A 22963-nucleotide genomic window follows, 5' to 3' on the forward strand; every position below is an offset into this window, starting at 1 on the left:
TCATATAATATGACAGTGTCAAACATCGGCCGTTCTGTTAAACAATTAAAATGCGAAGTTTAATAATGGATTAAAAATCGATATGCTCAGTTTAATAATGGGTGAACACGACAACGCGAACGTTTGCTGATAACACACGCCCTCCGATAATTAACGTGAAGTGATCAATAATGGGAGACGAATGCCGGAGCTAAAATGTATGCTTCAAATGATGGGACAGAAGATAACTTTATCGACTATAAACAATAAAGTCCAATTGCTTCACACAGTGACAAGTGGTTGTGATCACTTTTGAGGAGTTTAGCTCTACCGTGGATAGTTAGAGATGAAGCGCGAACGTTAGCTGTGCTGCTGCATGCATCGAACACATGAAATTCCAGTAACTTCATTCCATGCTGTGTTCAAATGCTTCTTCATATTTGTTGTATTTCCTCCCTTCGACGAAATATACTTTTTTACCCGCGTTACAAGTGGCGTTGTCATTTTGTCGTGTGAAATACAACCAAACTTTAGAACGCTTCTGCCTAGCTGCCATGTTTGCTGCAGTCTGAATAAACTATAAAAGTTCACGTATGCGCAACGGCACAGAGAACCGTTAGCAGAATCGTTAAAGAATTTGGCTGACGATTCCAAGGAATCGGTTCACTGGGAACCGGTTCTAAACAAGAACCGGTTCTCGATACCCATCCCTAGTCGCCTGCCCTTCAGTAGACAGTTTTGCACATGGTTGCACACATACATGAAGGTTAGAGTTTATTCCCATAATTAATTAAATTTGACTATTTTGACTGACGTAATTAAACGTTTATCTAGAGCAAAGACGACGATGAAATGGTTTTACAACCACCAGTGCCGCTGCTAGCTATTTTGGTGCCCTAAGCATAATTCCTTTATGATGCCCCCCACACCCCGAGAATTTGTTTTTGCCAGTTTAACTTTTTATTACCAAACATATAACTCAAAACCAATAACACAATAGCAACATCACAATGTAACATCTATTCAGAGCTGGTGGTTCTCTGCTGTGTATCTGTCCCTAAACTGCTGGTTGAGGGTGGTTGATCAGGGCTTGGTACTGTTGTGGAGTCTACAGACATGCTGGCCAGCTGGGGTTGATGTGTGCCTGAACTGCTTGTAGATGGTTGCTCGTCGTCTGTATCTTCCTCTTGGCCATGTGCTCCTCCTTGTACATATCTCAGCCTTTGACCCTGCATTCATTTAGAAATACGAAGAAAAAGGATCAGTATAGAAAGAGACAAGATATTCAAACAAAGAATCTTATACTGAAAAAACGAATAAACATATAAAACTGAAAGCATGCAGCCAAGGAGCTCTCCACCTTTATTACTTATTTATAAACAATTTGATCAATCTAATATTAAAGCAGTGGTGTATAGTAACAAAGTGGAAGTCTTTTGTAACTAATTAAACGCCGCCCTTGAATAAACGCCACCCTCGAATAAACGCCAAAAATGATTATTGTGTAATAAACGCTGCAGCGTTTAATCTAAGAAATACGGTAATTGAAATAAAACATTAAGACACTTTAAATAACAAATAACATTAGATTCTTCCACCCATTTCAACAGTATGGCAATATTATACAACTGTACCACAATAACTTTTTAATAAACCATAACCATATTTCTGGGTTACAAAGGCATAGATGAAAAAGCATGTTTCTTGCTGTTCATTTACACTTGTGTTAGCTGGCTGACACAGTTGGTACATCCTGTGCTTTGGAGAACTGGATTATCTGCCACAGAAGAGCATCCCCTAGCATGCATAATGTACCATTATCCTCACCTGGAGAAGCCGCCTGTGCTCCGTTTTGCTCCTAGATTGAGACTTGCCCCCGGACTGGTAAATTGTACCTTCTAGCGAACTAGACGAGTACCGCTCTGGGACTGCAGCGGCTTACCAGTACGAATGTACCTTATGCTCACCTGGATGAGGCCTACCGTCGTATTGCGACGGTAGGCCAATATAATGTAAATGGCCGGCCAACCGCCTTTAAACGAAAAGAAAAATAATTTAATTGGCTCACGCCCTACTTCGCTTTATTTCTCATTTTGTTGCTAGCTACGATGGCTGAACGTACGAAGCGGTCAAAGGCTTGGCTACATTTTAATAAAGCCAAAGATAAGGACGAAGCGACGTGTAATACATGTTCGAAGATCATTTATTGTAGGGGGGGGGGGGAACACTACTGTAATGAATAAGCACCTCAACGTTGTGCATCAGCTAAAGGTAAAATGCATTAGACTGTCTTCGAGAATCAACGGTGCCAACTCCAGCTGCCGGACAATCCTCCTCCTCAACCCATGTTTGCATGGTGAGCGCAGTCAGCGCAACCCAACTTCGTAGCAAGTATCCATCGTTGACAATAATAAGCCTCAATAATAAGAGCCAGGGCTCTACAGCAGGGGTGCAGATGGAATTTTTTGAACTGGGGGGGACCAAGCTGTCAGCAAATGATTCCAACTCAATTAGTTATTTTGTGTAATATATATGTATATATACTGACGCTGCAATAAACATTAGTATGTCAATCACGCACCAAAGCTTCATGCCCTCAGCAGGATGTAAATGATTACAAATATAAAAATGTGTATGAAAACGGAAGTATAAACACTTAAACAGATTTACATATATAAAAATAAGTATTGCCTACATAGCATGAAATGTGAAATGAAATTTACACTTTCAATTAAATATTCGGAATTCGCTCTGCAAGTATGACTTTTCATTGTAAATTTTTTCCAATAATAACAAAATTGATAAAAAATAAATAATTTCCCCTGCAGCCAAACAAATTTACCCTCTAGAAGCAGACTCAATAGGTCCCAAAAACATCTCTCCTTTCATTTCCCTGAAGATATTGCTGGGCAATATCTTGTCTTTCAAGTTTGTCAAGTATGTCTTGGTGAATATGGCACACAGCAATGCCATTGAGCCTTTTTTGTGTTATGGTTGATTGCAACCATGTTTCCAATCTGCGTAACGCACTGAAACTGCACTCTGCCTCCGCAGATGATATGGGCACCACCATCAGCAACCTTACTAGTGTCTCTACCTGCTAATACACACTAACAACGTGGGGGGGACATGTCCCCCCCCAACTTTTCATAAAGTCTTGAACAATGACGGCTTATCAATCACTTTTTGTCAACCAACCAATCAGTCATTTATACTATTTACTCATCCAGGTTGTGGATAGTACATCTGTAGTGGACAATTGTAGATTTAGCCAGAGCCAGGATCCATTGTGCAAATATGTGCTCCTTTTATCCAGCCTCACCTGAGAGCAACACATTCCCCTTGTTCTATTTGACATCTGTTTTACTTAAGTTATTGTTATAAATGTTGTTCAGTAATCTTCTTTACATAAAATGTGGCGGGGTTACCAAATTCATTCATTTAGATGGTGGTTAGCTCAAGCTCACCCCAGAAAAGTATCGATTGTGGTATCGATAAAGACTCAGATCGTTAAGCAGTCTGAAAAATTGTATCAATATCGATAAAAATGTACAATCCCCATCCCTACTGATGACACCCCTGGGTTGTGCCTTTGCAAAGGTTCACCTAATGAACCTTTTATTTATGATTATGTTAATTTGTCCAATTGCATTTGAGCCCCCGCAATAAGAAGACTATACAAACTGTTGCAATTCCTAAACAATTCATACAATATTTTTGTTCAACCCCTTGAATTAAAGCTGAAGGTTAGCATTTCAATTAGCCTGTCTTGGTTGTTTCATTTAAAAACCTTTGTGGTGGCCAGTGACGTGCGGTGAGGTTCGTGGCTGGGGAGGCACTGACTCTTTCAAAGTCAGATTAACAAATAATAATAATAACAATTCAACAGAGCAGCATTTACATTTAGTCATTTAGCAGACGCTCTTATCCAGAGCGACTTACAGTAGGTACAGGGACATTCCCCCGAGGCAAGTAGGGTGAAGTGACTTGCCCAAGGACACAACGTCATTTGGCAGAGCAGGGAATCGAACCGGTAACCTTCAGATTACTAGCCCGACTCCCTAACCGCTCAGCCACCTGACTCCTGACACCTGACTCCTGGTTTATCAATTCACCATTCAACTGGCTGCTTGCACATTGACAAATGGTTATTTTCATATCCCATATCAGCATTCTTTACACACACATATTTGGCCAAAAAAATGCGGTAAATTTATAGAGGCTCAGAAAGAGCGCATTTGCTCCACATTTTGCCATCACAATTCCACAATTCATACTCATTCAATAGAAATGAAAGTATATACTCAGGTCAGGCACTGCCTCCCCTGACCGCACGTCACTGGTGGTGGCGTATAAAGCCTAAATTATTAAAATGGTGTCACTGTCCAAATATTTGTACCTAATTATGTCCTCTGTTAAATTGTCTTACCTCCACAAACATCTAGACATTTAGTTAATTACATAAACATATGTCATTACATGCACAATGGTTGAGCAAGCTGTCATAAGGCGAAAAATGCGAAATATAAATATAAAAATGGCGCAGATGATGGCTGCCTTGGTTGCTAGGTGCGCTCTGTTTTGTCTTGTTTTGTCTGTTAATTCAGTGTTCTGCCAAGATTTCCGGGGTTCTCTAACAAGAGAAGTACTTCTAAACATCAGGACTACAACTCCTGTGGATTTATTTCCCACTTTTCTGCTTCCAGCGGCAGATTTAGTGGGAATTCCAGCCAGTGCCGCGCTAGGCTTTGCCCATGCAGTGAAACGCCGAAGGGGAAAGCGAGCGGGAGCGCTAGTTCGGCTACGCAGACGTGGAATCCGAACAGTGCTTCCAAGTTTTTTCCTCTCCAACGTACGTTCACTGTGCAATAAAATGGACGAACTTCAGATACTGATGGTGAAAAACAGAGACTTTCTTTCATCTTTGGTTTTGTGCTTCACGACATGGCTGTGCAATTTGATCCCGGACACCGCATTACATCTGGCAGGCTTTCAACTCGTGAGAGCTGACCGGGACACTGCACTCTCCGGCAAAGGCGGTGGCATTTCTTTCTACATCAACAGTGGCTGGTGTGTAGATGTGACAGTGATTCTGCAACATTGTTCTCCGGATCTGGAATAATTTTTTATAAACTGTAAACCTTTTTACTCGCCACGAGAATTTGCGTTACTCATTTTGGTCGGAGTTTACATGGCACCGGGTCCACAGGTTAAAGAGGCCCAACACATGCTCGCCGACCAGATTCTGAGTGTGGAGCGAGCAAACCCGGATTCCCTTGTTATCGTACTCGGCGACTTTAACAAAGGTAATCTCAGCCATGAACTCCCTAAATACAGACAATACCTACCACGCCGTCCCTCGTGCAGCACTGGGTCACTCTGACCATACCATGGTCCATCTGATTCCTGCATACAGGCAGAAATTAAAGCTCTGTAAAGCTGTTGTGAGGACATCAAAACAGTGGACCAGTGAGGCTATGGAGGATCTGCGGGCATGCTTGGACTGTACTGACTGGGATATGTTCACGACTGCTACCAATGGACTGCTACCTGCTACGGATGAACTCACAGAGGCTGTGACATCATACATCATCTTCTGTGAGGACTGCTGTATTCCAACACGCACCAGGGTGAACTTCAACAACGACAAGCCCTGGTTCTCAGCAGAGCTCAGAAGGTTGAGGTCAGAGAAGGAGAAAGCATTTAGGAGTGGGGATAGAGACAGATTCAAGGAATCGAAAAACAGGTTTAGCAAGGTGGTGAGAGAGGCTAAACGACTATACTCGGAGACTGAAGCGTCAGTTCTCTGCTAACGACTCTGCTTCTGTCTGGTGAGGATTCTAACCTAGAATCTAGGTTTCAGGTCCAAGATGGAGGAGAAACTAACCATGTGTGCCTGCACACCCAGTCCTGTTCAGACAATTAATTTAAAGATGACATCAAAATAATAATCCATAGTGCAGGGTTACTGATGTTGTCATTGTCCCTGGTGAGTTTTTTTATACTTTTAAATTCAATCTCGTCACATTACGTGACTTTGTTGTACAACTGCAAAAGCTAGAGCTAGTAAGCTACTCTAACTCAGATTAAAATGCTGCTGCAAAAAAAGCTGAACTACTGTGGGTAGTAAATAGGATATAGCTTCATCTAACCAGCGGATCATTTATTGCAAGTGTGTCAAAGTGGTATTTTTACAGACTGTATTAACACCGTAGGCGTGAATAATGCATGCATCCTCATCGTCGTCCATCTTTAGCTGAAGAGAATCTAGAGAGAGGATGCAATGGGAGATATCCTACAGTAAGCTAGATCTACTGCTTCAAATTGAAAACAGAGACGATCTTTTGATTAAAGACAAGTTCCTTAACCTCTGTTGTCAATATCGCCAATAAAAAGTAAATACTCTTATATTATGAAGCATTTGTTTGTAGGTAACGAACGATAGACGTAGCTAGCTATGTGACCTGGTTTCGTAGCGTGTATGCACTCGTCACTAGAATGGCCATAGCTAATTACAGAAAGACAACAGATCATATTTTGAATCTGTCTGCTGTTCTACATTGCCCACATACAGTTAGGTCCACATACAGTTAGGTCCATAAGTATTTGGACATTGACACAATTTTCATCATTTTGGCTCTGTATACCACCACAATGGATTTGAAATGAAACAATCAAGATGTGCTTTAAGTGCAGACTTTCAGCTTTAATTTCAGGGTATTTACATCCAAATCAGGTGAACGGTGTAGGAATTACAATAAATTTTATATGTGGCCCCCCCCTTTTTAAGGGACCAAAGGTAATTGGACAATTGGCTGCTCAGCTGTTCCATGGCCAGGTGTATGTTATTCTCTCATAAAGGGAGTTTGTTATTTCATTGACAAGGAGCAGATAAAAGGTCTAGAGATCATTTCAAGTATGGTATTTGTGTTTGGAATCTGTTGCTATCAACTCTCAATATGAAGTCCAAAGAGCTGTCACCATCAGTGAAGCAAGCCATCGTTAGGCTGAAAAATCAAAACAAACCTATCAGAGAGATAGCAAAAACATTAGGTGTGGCCAAATCAACTGTTTGGTACATTCTTAAAAAGAAAGAACGCACTGGTGAGCTCAGCAACACCAAAAGACCCGGAAGACCACGGAAAACAACTGTGGTGGATGACAGAAGAATTCTTTCCCTGGTGAAGAAAAACCCTTTCACAACAGTTGGCCAGATCAAGAACATTCTCCAGGAGGTAGGCGTATCTGTGTCAAAGTCAACAATAAAGAGAAGACTTCACCAGAGTAAATAGAGGGTTCACCACAACATGTAAACCATTGGTGAGTCTCAAAAACAGGAAGACCAGATTAGAGTTTGCCAAAAAACATCTAAAAGAGCCTGTACAGTTCTGGAACAACATCCTATGGACAGATGAGACCAAGATCAACTTGTACCAGAATGATGGGAAGAGAAGAGTATGGAGAAGGGAAGGAACTGCTCATGATCCAAAGCATACCACCTCATCAGTGAAGCATGGTGGAATTAGTGTTATGGCGTGGGCATGTATGGCTGCCAATGGAACTGGTTCCCTTGTATTTATCGATGATGTGACTGCTGACAAAAGCAGTAGGATGAATTCTGAAGTGTTTCGGGCAATATTATCTGCTCAGATTCAGCCAAATGCTTCAGAACTCATAGGACGGCGCTTCACAGTGCAGATGGACAATGACCCGAAGCATACTGCGAAAGCAACCAAATACTTTAAGGCAAAGAAGTGGAATGTTCTGCAATGGCCAAGTCAATCACCTGACCTAAATCCAATTGAGCATGCATTTCACTTGCTAAAGACAAAACTGAAGGGAAAATGCCCCAAGAACAAACAGGAACTGAAGACAGTTGCAGTAGAGGCCTGGCAGAGCATCACCAGGGACGAAACCCAGCGTCTGGTGATGTCTATGGCTTCCAGACTTCAGGCTGTCATTGACTGCAAAGGATTTGCAACCAAGTATTAAAAGTGACAATTAGATTTATGATTATGTTAGTTTGTCCAATTATTTTTGGTCCCTTAAAAAGGGGGGGACACACATATAAAATGTGTTGTAATTCCTACACCGTTCACCTGATTTGGATGTAAATACCCTGAAATTAAAGCTGAAAGTCTGCACTTAAAGCACATCTTGATTGTTTCATTTCGAAACCATTGTGGTGGTATACAGAGCCAAAATGCTGAAAATTGTGTCAATGTCCAAATACTTATTAAGTAAGTACTTATAAGTACTTACTTACTTAATATTTCATCAACTGTAACATTGCCTGTATCTAGTATTGAAAGTGTTTGAAAATTAGGTTGTGTAATGTAGTATGGTTGACTGAAAAAACATATTTATTAGTCTAAGCGGAGCCAGTTCATGTTGTGGGAGATTTCCTACTGTGTTAGATTAACTGCTTCAAATTGAAAACGGAGAAGATATTTAGAGTAAAGACAAGTTTCTTAACATCTGTGTTCAATATTGACAATTAAAAGTAAAAACTTTTCAGTTACGAAGCATTTGTTCGTAGGAGTAACGCCAGCTGCAGTAAAACACTTGTGACCACGGTTTCACTGTTCGTAACTGTCAGCTATGACAGTGTTGAGCCTCGATTTTTGCAGATTTCTGTGAAACTTGCTAAAAGAAAAATTATGTAGCTAGATTATGTACACTTTAAGTTCAATGTACACACCTTATTTGGTCGATTGTGGAAAAAAGTTGAACCGTTTTTAGTTATGGAGAGCCATCGCGTTATTTCGATTATGCGAGAAATTGCGTTTCCACTCATCACTTCAGTGGTCATAACTTTTAAACAAGATGGTCTATCTTAAATCTGTCTTCTGTTCTGAATTCACCATAAAATTACGTACGTTTCATAAAGTCTAACATCTCCTATATCTTGTATTACAAGTGGTTAAAAATGAGGTTTTCTAAAAAAGTATTGCAGACGGAGAAGATTTGTCAAAATGTCTCAGTGAAATCGTCTTGATAAAGGATGATTTGCCTTACATTATCATATAAATATTTACATCATTAGAAAGCCCTACTTCTTGTCTCCAAAATGGTATAAACAGTTCAGGTATATTATTTGAAAAAGTATGCATATTCAGGCAGGAAAGTGTTAAACAGTGTGAAAATGGACTCGGTGAGAAACAGTTCTGTCTGTACATGACATCACAATGAAATTTGACTTGAACGTTCTGAACCATTGAAACCCTTTTTTTTTTTTGCACTTTAAACTTTAATATCTTAAAAACTTTAAGAGTTATCAGTGAGAAAAGTAATAGCACACTAGAGGAGTTCAGACTTTAGCAAATAAAGTTTGAATGGCGTTTCTAGGTTAAACGGTGTGAAACTAGTAGGCGAGCAAAAAAAGTGGGAGGAAAAAAGTATGCAGAACTAGAGAGGGTAAAATTTCTGGGGAAATTGTAAGGTGTGCTTGCTTGCGTCGGTTGGCATTTTTTTTTTGCTGCTCATTTACAACTGAAAATACGAGTGAAGTGTAGAATGAAATAGATGTCTTCTCATTTCCCCTGCAAGAGGCAGCCTCATCGTTGAATCAAAACGAATAAATTTGGCAGACCGGTGTAAAAATTGACCTAATCTCTATGACTTAAACGTCATTTTAAGTTTTTCCCTTCTCGTGATATTTTCAGGCATGTAGCCTACTTGCATTCATTCATTAATAAAGAACCCCCTTTGAAGATTATTCTACGACGTTACCCGGCAGTAGAAGATGGAATCGCGATTCAGACAGTCCCATCTGCTAACTGAAAATATGCCCCCCAAAACGTAAATAAGCTTGACATTTATTTAGTGGAAAATCGCTCATTCATAAAAAGCTCACTGGTAGCGATCATTGTCAGTAACAACGCAAAAAGCAATATAGCCCTGTGTGGAGAAGCTGCCCCGGTAAATTGTACTACTACGGTACAGTACTAGTAGACTACTGCTGTGTTCGTCTTGGTAGCGATTGCGTTGGTTGAATTGGATTTAACGTTCCGTTGTACGGTTTAGGCTGAAATTAATTATTTTCATGAACAGATTGGCAACGTTTAGGCTGTGGTAATGAAGTTCAGGTTAGTAGTTAGATAGACTTTTGATTAAGTAAGGGGAGTGCCGAACATGTTCTGTCGCCGTTTGACTTCCTACAGCTGTGTAGATGTTTTTGTAGTGTCTCGCGTAGGCTACAGCATTGCAGTGAGCAACACTGGTTTGAAACCACAGGTAATGATAATTTCACCCACAAATCGTTTACTTGTAATGTAATGTCATAATAAATCCTACAACGAAAATGTATTTGTGAGGAATGTTTATTTTAAAGATTGAAAACAGATGCATCATAGACCACTGTAGTATGTGTTGCCCGGGCAACAGAGGCTAATGTCATGATGCTAATGCTTCAGTGAAATAGTAGACTACCGTTTCCGAAAGTAGATGTGGGCCTACTTCCTTAATAATATCAGCTAATATTATACATTACATTTCATAAGTGTTTCACATCACAAAGTAAAATGAGTAAATAGTTATCACCCTGGCCTCTTTGCTTGTGGCGTTCCTGCAGCTGCCTTGCAGTAAAGCTATAGTTAGCCTAGCTATCCCCCAAGTTAACAGATGTGAAACGAATGTTCTGCTACAGGTAGTCACGCGTGTTTTCGTGACGTAGTGACGTTAGTAACGTCAGTGACTGTGGCTAGCAAATTAGCCACCGTTAGCTTCACTTTTCACCACAAAAACGCAATTTCTACTTAAACCATGCAACGGAACGTAAATAAAAATACAACCAACGCAATCGCTACCAAGACGAACCTTTTGACACCGCCGTTGTGTATGTAGTCCAAATATTGACTGATCCTTAGGGGGGCGAAAATAAATAATAATAATAAATATATATGTGAGAGAACAAAGGACACCCAACTAGAAAAGGCTGTTCCTGCGAAACAGCAGTGAGAATGCTGAAAACCTGAATGGGGATAGCTGACCATGCTAAAAAAGCTGAAAAGTGAAAATTTAGTAGAAAGTTATAAGCTGAAGCTTCAAAGCAACCGAAAGGTCTTTTTGAAAGGGGCTGGAGCAGCATTCCAACAATGATTTGAAAGGATTTACCATTACTTTTAAAGGGAGAATAATTTGCACAAAAACCTTAATATTTAAAAAAGTATAAAAGTGAGAAATGAGAAAATACCCGCAAGCTGAAATCTGAAATGAATTTCAAAAATGTGTGAGTCACACAAAAGAGGCAGTGTGGAAGCTGAACTGCATCATCTAACAAAGCTAATAGCTAAAATAGCCTACAACGCGGGAGAAGCTGAAAGCTGAACTGTTAAACAGAAGAAGTAGGCTAGCTAGTCGTAACAAGAATATTATCGTTTTAACAGCTGAAATTATAGTTGGGATAGTAATAGCAGTAGCAGATGTAGCCTACCATTGAGTGCGTTTACTCGGTTTTCTTAGTAGGATTCAATGTGTTGATGGAATGAAACATACAGCAGTAGGGCCGATACAGGAAGACACGGCGACACTGTTACAGAAGGATGATGGTGCAAGTTTTGTCCTTGGAGCATACAACGAATCATGTAGACGCGCTTATTGAGTAATTGCATAACTAATTACACAAGTAAACGGAGTAATCGTATGGCATAAACCGACAATTTCTAGTAGAAGTAGTATATTCGTCTTAGTAGCTGAAATTATAGTGCTCTTAGTCTTTTAATGAGACGAGTTGAGCGAATAGCTCTGTCTTGTGACTCCACTAATCAGCTAATACAAATCACCTGTGTGAGAGACTGAGTGGTGCGTGTCTGTCGTTGCCACGGTGACGGTGCAGCTATGATTGCTAACGCGCTGAGGGTAAAGAATAACAGAAATGTAGCTAGAATCAACACCTCAAACAAGTTAACCTAGACGCAAAACTATACGTCCAATCCAAAAAAATAAGGATATTTTCCGAGACCCAAGACTTTGCCGAAACCAGAGATGTCCTTTATATGTCTGTGCGGTCAGAAATACGACTCTACCTGCAGTTTCGAAAACGTGTTCCTTTTGCTTTCCTGGTGCGTGTTTGTTTGGTTGCCACGGCGATGGAGCAGCTGTGATCGCTAACGAGCTGGGCAGAGAGAATAACTAATGTAGCTAGAATCCACACCTCAAACAAGTTAACCTAGACGCAAAACTATACGTCCAATCCAAAAAATAAGGATATTTTCCGAGACCCAAGACTCTGCCTAAACCAGAGATATTCTTTATATGTCTGTGCAGTCAGAAATACGACTCTACCTGCAGTTTCGAAAACGTGTTCCTTTTGCTTTCCTGGTGCGTGTTTGTTTGGTTGCCACGGTGATGGCGCAGCTGTGATGGTTAACGAGCTAGGCAGAGAGAAAAACGAACATTTACCTAGCATCCACACCTCAAACAAGTTGACCTAGACGCAAAACTATACGTCCAATCCAAAAAATAAGGATATTTTCCGAGACCTAAGACTGCCGAAACCAGAGATGCCCTTTATATTTCTGTACGGTCAGAAATACGACTGCCGGCAGTTTCAAAATCTTGTTCTTTTTGCTTTCCCTGACGTATTTGTCCCAACATTTGCATTAGTCTCTATGGGGCTTGAGACAGACTTTGTCTCACTCTCGGGCTCCTCACGCAAAAAGTAAATAACTGTGTTTCCATACCCATATGAGTCCGACCAGCACAAGCACGGCATCGTTTTGATCCAAAATGAAGCTTGAAAAGTTAATATTGTGGCCGTGAGGGCAAAAGTGCCATTAAAAAAAAAACGGTCTCGGACTCTGCTGTCACTCTGAATTTGCGCAACATTCCAATGCCTCACTCTAGCTCTCTACATAGAAACCCATGTAAATCTCAGAAACGGTTTGAAAAAGTCATGAAATATAATCAGTGATATTGAAAAAAGTTGAATAGATAAAAACAATTTAGCGTTTTGTCAACATGTTAAAGTTTAAATGGTGGCTCTAGCTGAAAGATTGAGGAAGAAGAGGGATTTGGAAGTTGAAGAAGTTTAAGAGGATTGAGGATTTAAAAAAAACTCAATTGGAAAACCATGTAAAAAATATTAGGAATATTGATTTATATTAATTCAAGCATAAGAGGTACAAAGCTGAAAAGTCATAGCCCGAAACTGCTGAATTTTTTGATAGCTGAAGATTTGAAGTCGCTGAAAGGTGTCACGGAAGAAATAGAAGAAGAAGATTAAGAAGTTGAATAAAGATTCAAAGAACAATACTTGGAATTAAAGATTCAAAGAACAATACTTGGAATGCTGAAGTAGCATTCCAACAAATATATATGTGAGAGATGGTTGTGCTCGCCGAAGGCTTGAGCACACCCAATTATACATAGCCTACTGCAACCTGCTTTATAGGGGACTGTGGCAAACATAACATAGGACAGGCGGTTATGCTTACCTGCAATGTTACTGGCAGTTGTTTGTTTTTTTACACAAAAGATTAAAAATGTGAGATTTCCGGAAAATATTTAAATGTAAGGACAGATTGATGGGTAAAGAAAGCAAGAATCCCGGGAAAATGGGAGGTTTGATAGCACTGTGTAGTATGGAAAAATAGGATAAACCAGCACCAGTAGAACCACTGAAACCCTTAATTTGCTGTATCATTGGTTAAGCATTGATGCACTCTTATCACAACAGTAATCCTTCCTGGATTGGCACTGCAACCTAAAACATACAAGTTTGTCGAACTGATAAAAGTAAGCTAATTCATTTGCACAATGAAAATAAATATGGATGAGAATGATGGTTCCTTAATGGTCCAATTGAGAGACTTTGAGGATGTTGATAATGGCCTTGTCCTAATTAAGATTTATTTCTTCCCTTCAAGCCATCTATGCTACAATCCAATTTCCTGTTAACAGCATCTCCTAGCACTCTTTGCGCAAGAGGCCCCTAATCGCCTCTCCTCTTCTCCTTTTCTCTCCCTCTCCTTGCCTGAAATGTCCTTTTCTGTTCCCCTCTCCTGCCTCTCACCTACCACACACCTTCAACAGCCTTTCCTTTTGTCTGGGTGCATGTCAGAGCATGCTAATATCTGCTCTTCTTTCAGAGTCTCATAAACACCCTGACACACTGTCTCCATCACTGGTTATATTTCATAGTCCTTCTGTTAGATTTACCAGGGCCAGACAACACACACAAATTATCTCTGTGTGTGCTTGTGTGAGTGTTTGCATCTGTTCTGAGCATGAGCGATCTAGAGAATGCAAACGCTGGTCAAGGATCTGGTCGTTCTTCATTATCAGGCCTCACAAAACAGGGAATTGGGAGTAATCCATAAACTGTAGTTACTATAGTTACATGCCAGTGTTGTCACTTCTTCTCTCCTGCAGGTGATCAAGCTGTTATTCGAAGAGTTTGACCTGGAGAGAGGATATGACACACTGACTGTGGGTGACGGAGGGAAAATTGGTGACGCCAGGAGAGTTCTCTATGTGTGAGTATGTCATACACAGTATGACTATATTAACCCTTAAACAAACTATACTTCTTAGTACCAGGTTACTCAGGTCACCTTAAAGCATTGTTAGGCAAATTATTTTTACAGAAGAGATTAATTACTGCTTCATGTGTGTGGTTTCAGTCTGACAGGTTCCAGTGTTCCTGATCTGATTGTCAGTATGACAAATCAGATGTGGCTTCATCTGCAGTCTGACGACACCATTGGCTCCCAGGGATTTAAGGCCATGTATGAAGGTAGGCCATTCTCTCTGACATACTGTATTTACTATAGTTGAACCTCACAGACAGGCACATATGCATACACAAACACACTATCTGGATTATCTTGATTAGACGTGTTATGTTAAATGTATGTTAAATAATATTCATATTAGCACTTACAGTTAGGTCCATAAGTATTTGGACATTGACACAATTTTCATCATTTTGGCTCTGTATACCACCACAATGGATTTGAAATGAAACAATCAAGATGTGCTTTAAGTGCAGACTTTCAGCTTTAATTTCAGGGTATTTACATCCAAATCAGGTGAACGGTGTAGAAATTACAACACATTTTATATGTGCCCCCCCCCTTTTTAAGGGACCAAAAGTAATTGGACAATTGGCTGCTCAGCTGTTCCATGGCCAGGTGTATGTTATTCTCTCATAAAGGGAGTTCGTTATTTCATTGACAAGGAGCAGATAAAAGGTCTAGAGTTCATTTCAAGTATGGTATTTGTGTTTGGAATCTGTTGCTGTCAACTCCCAATATGAAGTCCAAAGAGCTGTCACAATCAGTGAAGCAAGCCATCGTTAGGCTGTAAAATCAAAACAAACCTATCAGAGAGATAGCAAAAACATTAGGTGTGGCCAAATCAACTGTTTGGTACATTCTTAAAAAGAAAGAACGCACTGGTGAGCTCAGCAACACCAAAAGACCCGGAAGACCACGGAAAACAACTGTGGTGGATGACAGAAGAATTATTTCCCTGGTGAAGAAAAACCCCTTGACAACAGTTGGCCAGATCAAGAACACTCTCCAGGAGGTAGGCGTATCTGTGTCAAAGTCAACAATTAAGAGAAGTCTTCACCAGAGTAAATACAGAGGGTTCACCACAAGAAGTAAACCATTGGTGAGTCTCAAAAACAGGAAGACCAGATTAGAGTTTGCCAAAAAACATCCAAAAGAGCCTGTACAGTTCTGGAACAACATCCCATGGACAGATGAGACCAAGATCAACTTGTACCAGAATGATGGGAAGAGTATGGAGAAGGGAAGGAACTGCTCATGATCCAAAGCATACCACCTCATCAGTGAAGCATGGTGGAGGTAGTGTTATGGCGTGGGCATGTATGGCTGCCAATGGAACTGGTTCCCTTGTATTTATCGATGATGTGACTGCTGACAAAAGCAGTAGGATGAATTCTGAAGTGTTTCGGGCAATATTATCTGCTCAGATTCAGCCAAATTCTTCAGAACTCATAGGACGGCGCTTCACAGTGCAGATGGACAATGACCCGAAGCATACTGCGAAAGCAACCAAAGAGTTTTTTAAGGCAAAGAAGTGGAATGTTCTGCAATGGCCAAGTCAATCACCTGACCTAAATCCAATTGAGCATGCATTTCACTTGCTAAAGACAAAACTGAAGGGAAAATGCCCCAAGAACAAGCAGGAACTGAAGACAGTTGCAGTAGAGGCCTGGCAGAGCATCACCAGGGACGAAACCCAGCGTCTGGTGATGTCTATGGGTTCCAGACTTCAGGCTGTCATTGACTGCAAAGGATTTGCAACCAAGTATTAAAAGTGACAATTAGATTTATGATTATGTTAGTTTGTCCAATTATTTTTGGTCCCTTAAAAAGGGGGGGGGCACATATAAAATGTGTTGTAATTCCTACACCGTTCACCTGATTTGGATGTAAATACCCTGAAATTAAAGCTGAAAGTCTGCACTTAAAGCACATCTTGATTGTTTCATTTCAAATCCATTGTGGTGGTATACAGAGCCAAAATGCTGAAAATTGTGTCAATGTCCAAATACTTATGGACCTAACTGTATATCATACTAGCAATCTAAATTGTAAAAGGGCTTAAAGCACATAGCTCAGCATATGTTCACACTCACACACACACACACATTCCGATCAAGTGGCTGAATAGGCTAACTAATTTCATCAAAGCTGGTCCCATGAATTTATCGGAGCATCTGTTCCAATAAAAACGAATATGCAAAAGTTGCTTCCACCAGCGTTGCACTATTTCATCTGCTGGATCAGATGGTGCCTCTGATTCTGCCCCGCCGATGAATATCAATGAACCAGCACTGATCACTCATGTGTTGACTGGGCATGCTAGTGACTAACCACATTTTGTGGGCACATTCAGACAAGTCAAAACTGAAACTGACATGGCATGGCTTTCTTCAAAAGGTTGAAGGGGTTGTAGTATAAACACCAGCTTATGGAGTGTTTAGCTTTCTTCCTCTTGGCAGCTAAGGTTTTCAGAAAGTTATGTAAGTTGAGATATGTCAATATGAATTCTTTATTGGGTTGCAGACATTGTTGCACCTCTCATACTGTCTCTCTCATCTTTAAAAGGTATATTTTCCACCTCTTTTGTCTCAAGTGGAAAACCTTTGGCATTTTACCTGACTGTTTACACAGCAGACAACTCACACAGTTACACTAGGTCCACCACTCACAATGACAGAACCTCAATTAGCCTGGTGAAAACTCGATTGCACACTGCTGCCTGTGGCGGCCTGTTGCTGGGCGGTGACAGCCTGGAAGCCTTGGAGTGTGACAGTCAAACCACTGAGGAGGGGCAGTCCTTTCAATTGTCACCATAAGGGTAGAGTGCTGCAAACCATGAAAATATGGGTCCAGATTCCACCAAAATTCCCCCTGTAAAAAAAATTGAAATCCCCTGTAATCTAATATATTCTCGGCTTCTCAATTGTGTTCAATTTCCATGCATACACATGTAAATAGGAGCATTGCCTGGGACAGGTTGGTCAGTATAGAGCTGGTTCATATGACTCACATTGTCTTTCAGACAACAGGTCGTGATGAGCCTCACTTGCTTGCCACATCTCAGACAAAATATTTTATTTGGGGTTGGGTTTTAAACTGAGCTCTGGGTGAAAGGAAGGAGAAACAGGGTGGCAGGGTGTTGGTGGGTGTTTTTTTTTTCCTGCTTTGCTCTCCAAGGACTTGGCTGAGTTATTCAATGTTATCCTACAGTCTGCTGCACAGCTATATTACAACAGGAGATCAGACTCAGGGAGAAACATTGCTATAAAATAATAGGAATATGTATATTTGTTGTCAATGCTTTAGTGCAAGTCAAATCTCTGCAAAGCTCTAAATAATGGATCTGCAGTCCCCTGGATATCATTTTACACACACAGGAAATCTCAGACACCTGGCTGCACACATAGAATATAGACTAGCCACAGTCATGTCTCTGTTGAGGATTTTAACTCTAAACTTTTTAAGAACTGTCTCGAGTCCATTTAGGATCTGTAAAGTCTGTTGCACACCATCTGATGCACGGTCTGCGGAACCGTCCCACGTGCACGTCCCGTCCAGACTCAGTGCACGACGAGAAGTGCGCCCGCAACCAGCCCCGTACACCGATCATCTCTCCGGTACCCTTCTCATCCAACACGGGCCGATGCTACCTCTAGAGCAGCGCTGACACTTAGCCGCCCATCGTCATTGCGCCCAGGTTGTACACAAAAGCAGCACAAATACGGCTATGCTGGAACACGGGGATATGTTATCTAGTGGAAAGGAAACAAGATGTGTGTGTGTCAGCGGCCGGTATCCGGGGTATCTCCTGAGATACCTCCAGACAGATTGCCATAGTGCATGCAGCATGCATGTGCATTGGCAACGGAGATCCTACAGATATTCTAGCATTGTGATGATCCGGTAGCCGTCTCATCCATACAGGGCAGATTTATGCTACCTCTAGAGACCCGCCCTCTAGCGCCCGTCGGCAACCCAAAGGATGTACACGAAGGTGCCTGTGTGCGCAGACATGGGATGTTACATGAGGATGTGAGAACAAATGTGTCAGCGGAGCATCCGCTGTTCCCTGTCCAGCGCGGACGTGGACACCAGAAGCAGAGGTGGCCGCCCCGATCCGGAAGGAATGCACCGTATACCGCTCCGGGGACAGGTCACAGCGCTCGCACAGAACTCTGTGGCGTTGTGTTAGCCACGATCTGGTTGTGGCCTTGCCGGCTGCATCATTGGTAAACAGGGGCTCATCAGGTGTCGCCCAGGGGTGGTATAGCAGGTACCGGCGCATGAAGGAGAGGGGACAAAGGTAGTTAGTTTGGACAATCACAATGGGGGTGCCTTTACATGTCACATCAGTTTGCAGTAGGCCCTACTCCATATAACAGTGAACATCCCACTTCCCATTATGAAATCAAACATGCATGGTGAGATCGCAAGACGGATAGAAAGTAGCGCATCTAGAGGGGCATGTAGACATATTCACCGCGCCACAGAAACCCGTGAGAAACACTATCGAGCAGGGTGTCGACATTGCACAAAGCATCCGTCTCGGAGCGGACACTACAGTAGTTTGTGCAGTAAAGTGAGTGTGTTAGGAAGACGTTTATCTGCTTTCAGGCCGCTGCTTCCGTGCGCCGCTCATGAGAGGACGGATAGACGGGCTCCCCAGAAGGCTGCATGATGAAGGATACACTGCATGATGAACGTACACTGGACAACGGTTGCAGCTTGCGGGACTCGAAACGGAGCGCCATGAAAGCGCACAGCAGACACGTTTACAGGCAGAGGGCTCACAGAGAACGCACCACAGTATGTATAAGAATATTGAAACCAGGCAGAGTCATAGGATTTTTATGTGGACACATCCAACCTTATGTAGTGACAGGCGGATTATAGGCTACGTGCTGCTGCATAATCAGAATCAGCTTTATACGTCATGAAAGTTCACACAAACAAGGAATTGACTGTAGCAAGAAGGTGCACACAATAACCATCTATGGATCTAAAGATGAAAAGTAGAGCCGCACTGTGACGGAACCACCCGGCCCTACTACAGCACGGAAATGCAACCAAAGGAGAACACGGAAAATCCGCCACTAAAATCGTCCAGCAGTGCAGAACGCTTGTTCAACAAATCCAACTCGGCGCTCCCGACAGCGTGTCGAAGATGCGCGGACTGCTGCGGCAGCCGAATGTCAATCGAACAGAAAACTTACCACGCCAGCGCACACTGAACAGACGCTGATTTTATCATATGGCGTTGTCCACACTAGCGTAACACAGAAAAAAGCCTGCGTGGAATCTAGCCGTTAATGCTGGCCACTGCGCCGGCAGGTCGCTTGTAAGGTGCCCTTGCCCGACTGTTAGCGTGTGGCTATGCCTATTGACTAGCCTGAACGAAGAGAGGAGATACCTGAAAAGGCCCCATCATGGCTTGGCTACCTCTTTTGGACGAATGCATCCACGCCGCTGGCTCTCGGAGCGCAGGCTATTGCACACATGACTAACCGTCGGCAGCTCAGACAGACCGGCATTAAACCCATGAGTCAGGACATTAGCAGGTACACAAACAACGATTGGGATGCATCTGATGCAGCACAAAGTCTCCAACTTTCACAGGGGTTGACGGTATTCACTTGCCCTTTTGACAAGGGCACAGATCGGGGAAGCGTCCCCCGCAGGCTAACTGCAGCATGCAGATACCTATTGCAATCGGCATAGCGACAAACATTTACGTTGAAATCGATACACAGCATTGGGCCAACAGCAGATGACTGGTTGTGACCGTCCTCCGCCCGCCCTTGATACGGCCTGTGTGGTCCCTCATTGTTTTACAGCTGAAACATAGGCCTATATGCAGTTCTTTGACCTTGGTTTTACCGAGAGCCAGGGATTCGCAATGAAGAAGGAGGGCGGCCCGGTGCCCGGTAAACAGTCTGCTCAGTTGAGGTCCCTGCCGACCGGTCTAGTCGCGCATTATTCCTGGATGTGCAGGCATGTATTCCGGCCTTCGCAGACAGCCATTGTGGTACGCTACTACTCTCAGAACACAGTTCCGCCGTAATGTAGTAGGCTATTGGAGTTTTGTTAGGACTTCCTGATTAGTAAGCCTGGCAATTTGATTGCTCATGCCTGTTGTTACATCAATTCACGTTCTGTAATCGCAGACGCTGGCTTTCATGCAGACCGTCTCACAAGCTTCTCGAGTATGAAAAACATTAGGCTACAGGCCAGATCGGACATTCATGCCAGGTAATCGTCCAGCTCGATACATTACTCGGGAAAGACATCGCACAGCGTATCGCGAACGTTCAATTCGTCCAAAGGTCTTAGACATCTCAAGGTTGCTGCCTTTCAGTAATACGGATTCATAGAAAGTACGCTGACTTATTGCATTCCTCTTCTCACGAAAGGACACATTTCTTGAAAATGGCCCTCTCTCAGACCGTCGCATTGTGGAGCATAATCACGTGGAATATAGGTTCATCGTTATTGTTACTTATTTTATCTGAAGCATTGATTATATCTGGAATATATGTGTTCAGCATTGTCATTACACATTTGGTATAAAGGTGTAAACTAAGCCCTGGGTATTCTTCTCCGCCTTTGAGAAAATGAAGCTCAACGCTCCGATTTGAAAATGTTCCTCTTATGTCATCATAAGACAACATGCGTGCAAACAACTGAAGCATGGCAGTTAGCCCCGCCTCTCTCCTCCTCATAGCATTTAAAGCTACAGACACAGAAATGGCACATCCTAAGGAAGCTCATTGTGGGACTGCTCGTAGTGGCTGTAATTCTGCACCAAGTCTGAATTTCGGGAAATAGACTTCAGATACAGTATTAGGGGACCGCTATGGCCTATATAAAGCATCCAAAAACAGCATGTCATGGGACCTTTAAGTATTGATTGTCTCTTAATGTAAGAGACATAGAACAAATGAAATAGCAGCAGGATTAGCATAATAGATTCATTCTTTCACAGGACACATTCCCGTTAGGGATGTTCATGAATTATCATTAATCGATTCTTTGCCGTTCAGAATTTATCCGGTTAAGCTTAAGATATTAACCGACTAACGTTTGCCATCTCCATTGTTACTTTAGAAATTTCACAAGGCCGATGTGCATGTGCTCCAGTGTTTCCGCTATATCCATCATTACCGCTGCTTCAGTTTTGAATGAAATGTCATCAAATGCAAGCGATTAGATAAGATCTGCTACACGATTCTAACAAAGGTCTCCGTTCTCTCTCCACTGGAGATGATGAGCAACTGGAACCGTGAGAAGACTTCAATCACTAGCAAAGTCATGACAACCAATTAAACAGCGCGAATACAGCAAAGCACTTCGGTTGGGCTCAGTCAAGCAGTGACAAACAGGGCAGAGATACTATAAGAAACAATAAAACTGCTAGGCTAACTAGGTTATCTAGTGAACTCTGTCTGCTCCTTAAAATGTGTGCTTGTGAAGCAGTGCATCTCGTAATGCCCCTATTATTGTTTACTACTATTAAACTGAGAAGGCGTGCACATTTGTATTTGTCCTTACACGACATGTCCAACCCTACTCCCCGCAATCGATCAGACGCCTGTCAACAGGTCAGTGCACTGAGACAATCTTCACGTCCGTACCTGCAAATGTCTCTCCTCAGATATGATAGATATGCCGCAAGTGCTCGTGGTCGGCTCCTGGACGCGAGCCCCCTTTTGGGCAGCACAACAGCAGCACGGGAAACGGAGCCGCTTCCCCTTCCCCGGAGCCTTCCCCGGGGAGCACGCAGGGGCTTGGATGAAAAGGCCTTGCCGCACTCGAGGAACAAACAGGAACAGCTCCTCGTGGCCAAACCCCATCTTGTACAACGGACAGTCCTTAATGTTGTCCGATCAAGGCTAAATGGGAACTGCGCCTGACTCGGCGCCCCGAGTGTTCACAGACCCCATAGGTGCAAGGCTCCTCGGACGGATAACCATCAGGGAGCAGCTCGAAACCTTTCAGATCCCAAAAACACGCACACGCCATCCAGGTCCGAAGACACGGAAAGGCAAACGCGAACAACATATATGCAAACACAGATAGGGAAGCGACCAGCAATGGTAGCAGCGCAGAACACAAAGGTGATCGACGATGCGTGTGCGTGCGACTTTATAGCGCCGCCTATCGAGCTAAGCCTATGGGCTAAGAACACGGCGATGGCTGATATGACGCGCGCTGCCCGAATGCCATGCCTGAACTTGCTTTGCTCATTTTGTGTGTTGTATATGTACCACACACGAGGAGGACACCACAGTATGTTACCATGTACAGTGGCAACATCATATCCAACGTCAAGACAATAAAACTAAAGGAAAATATTATAAAAATACAAAAATAATGCTTAACATAGTCCTTTGCCCTAAACCGATACTCAGATTCAATCACCAGTTCATATTAAGATTCTTGAGAATGTTTAGAGAAAAAGGTGAATG

At 42.3% G+C, this 22963-nt stretch overlaps 1 protein-coding gene across 1 annotated transcript in view; it reads left to right on the top strand.

Annotated features, from left to right (window-relative positions):
- Positions 1-22963, top strand: part of LOC136943695 (CUB and sushi domain-containing protein 1-like) — a 402237-nt gene that overhangs the window by 131892 nt on the left and 247382 nt on the right. Inside the window, 2 exon segments of the mRNA XM_067237118.1 lie at positions 14353-14456; positions 14604-14716. Coding sequence (XP_067093219.1) covers positions 14353-14456; positions 14604-14716 — 217 coding nt within the window.

This window comes from Osmerus mordax, chromosome 5 (assembly GCF_038355195.1).
Source record: "Osmerus mordax isolate fOsmMor3 chromosome 5, fOsmMor3.pri, whole genome shotgun sequence".
Taxonomy (NCBI): Eukaryota; Metazoa; Chordata; class Actinopteri; order Osmeriformes; family Osmeridae; genus Osmerus; species Osmerus mordax.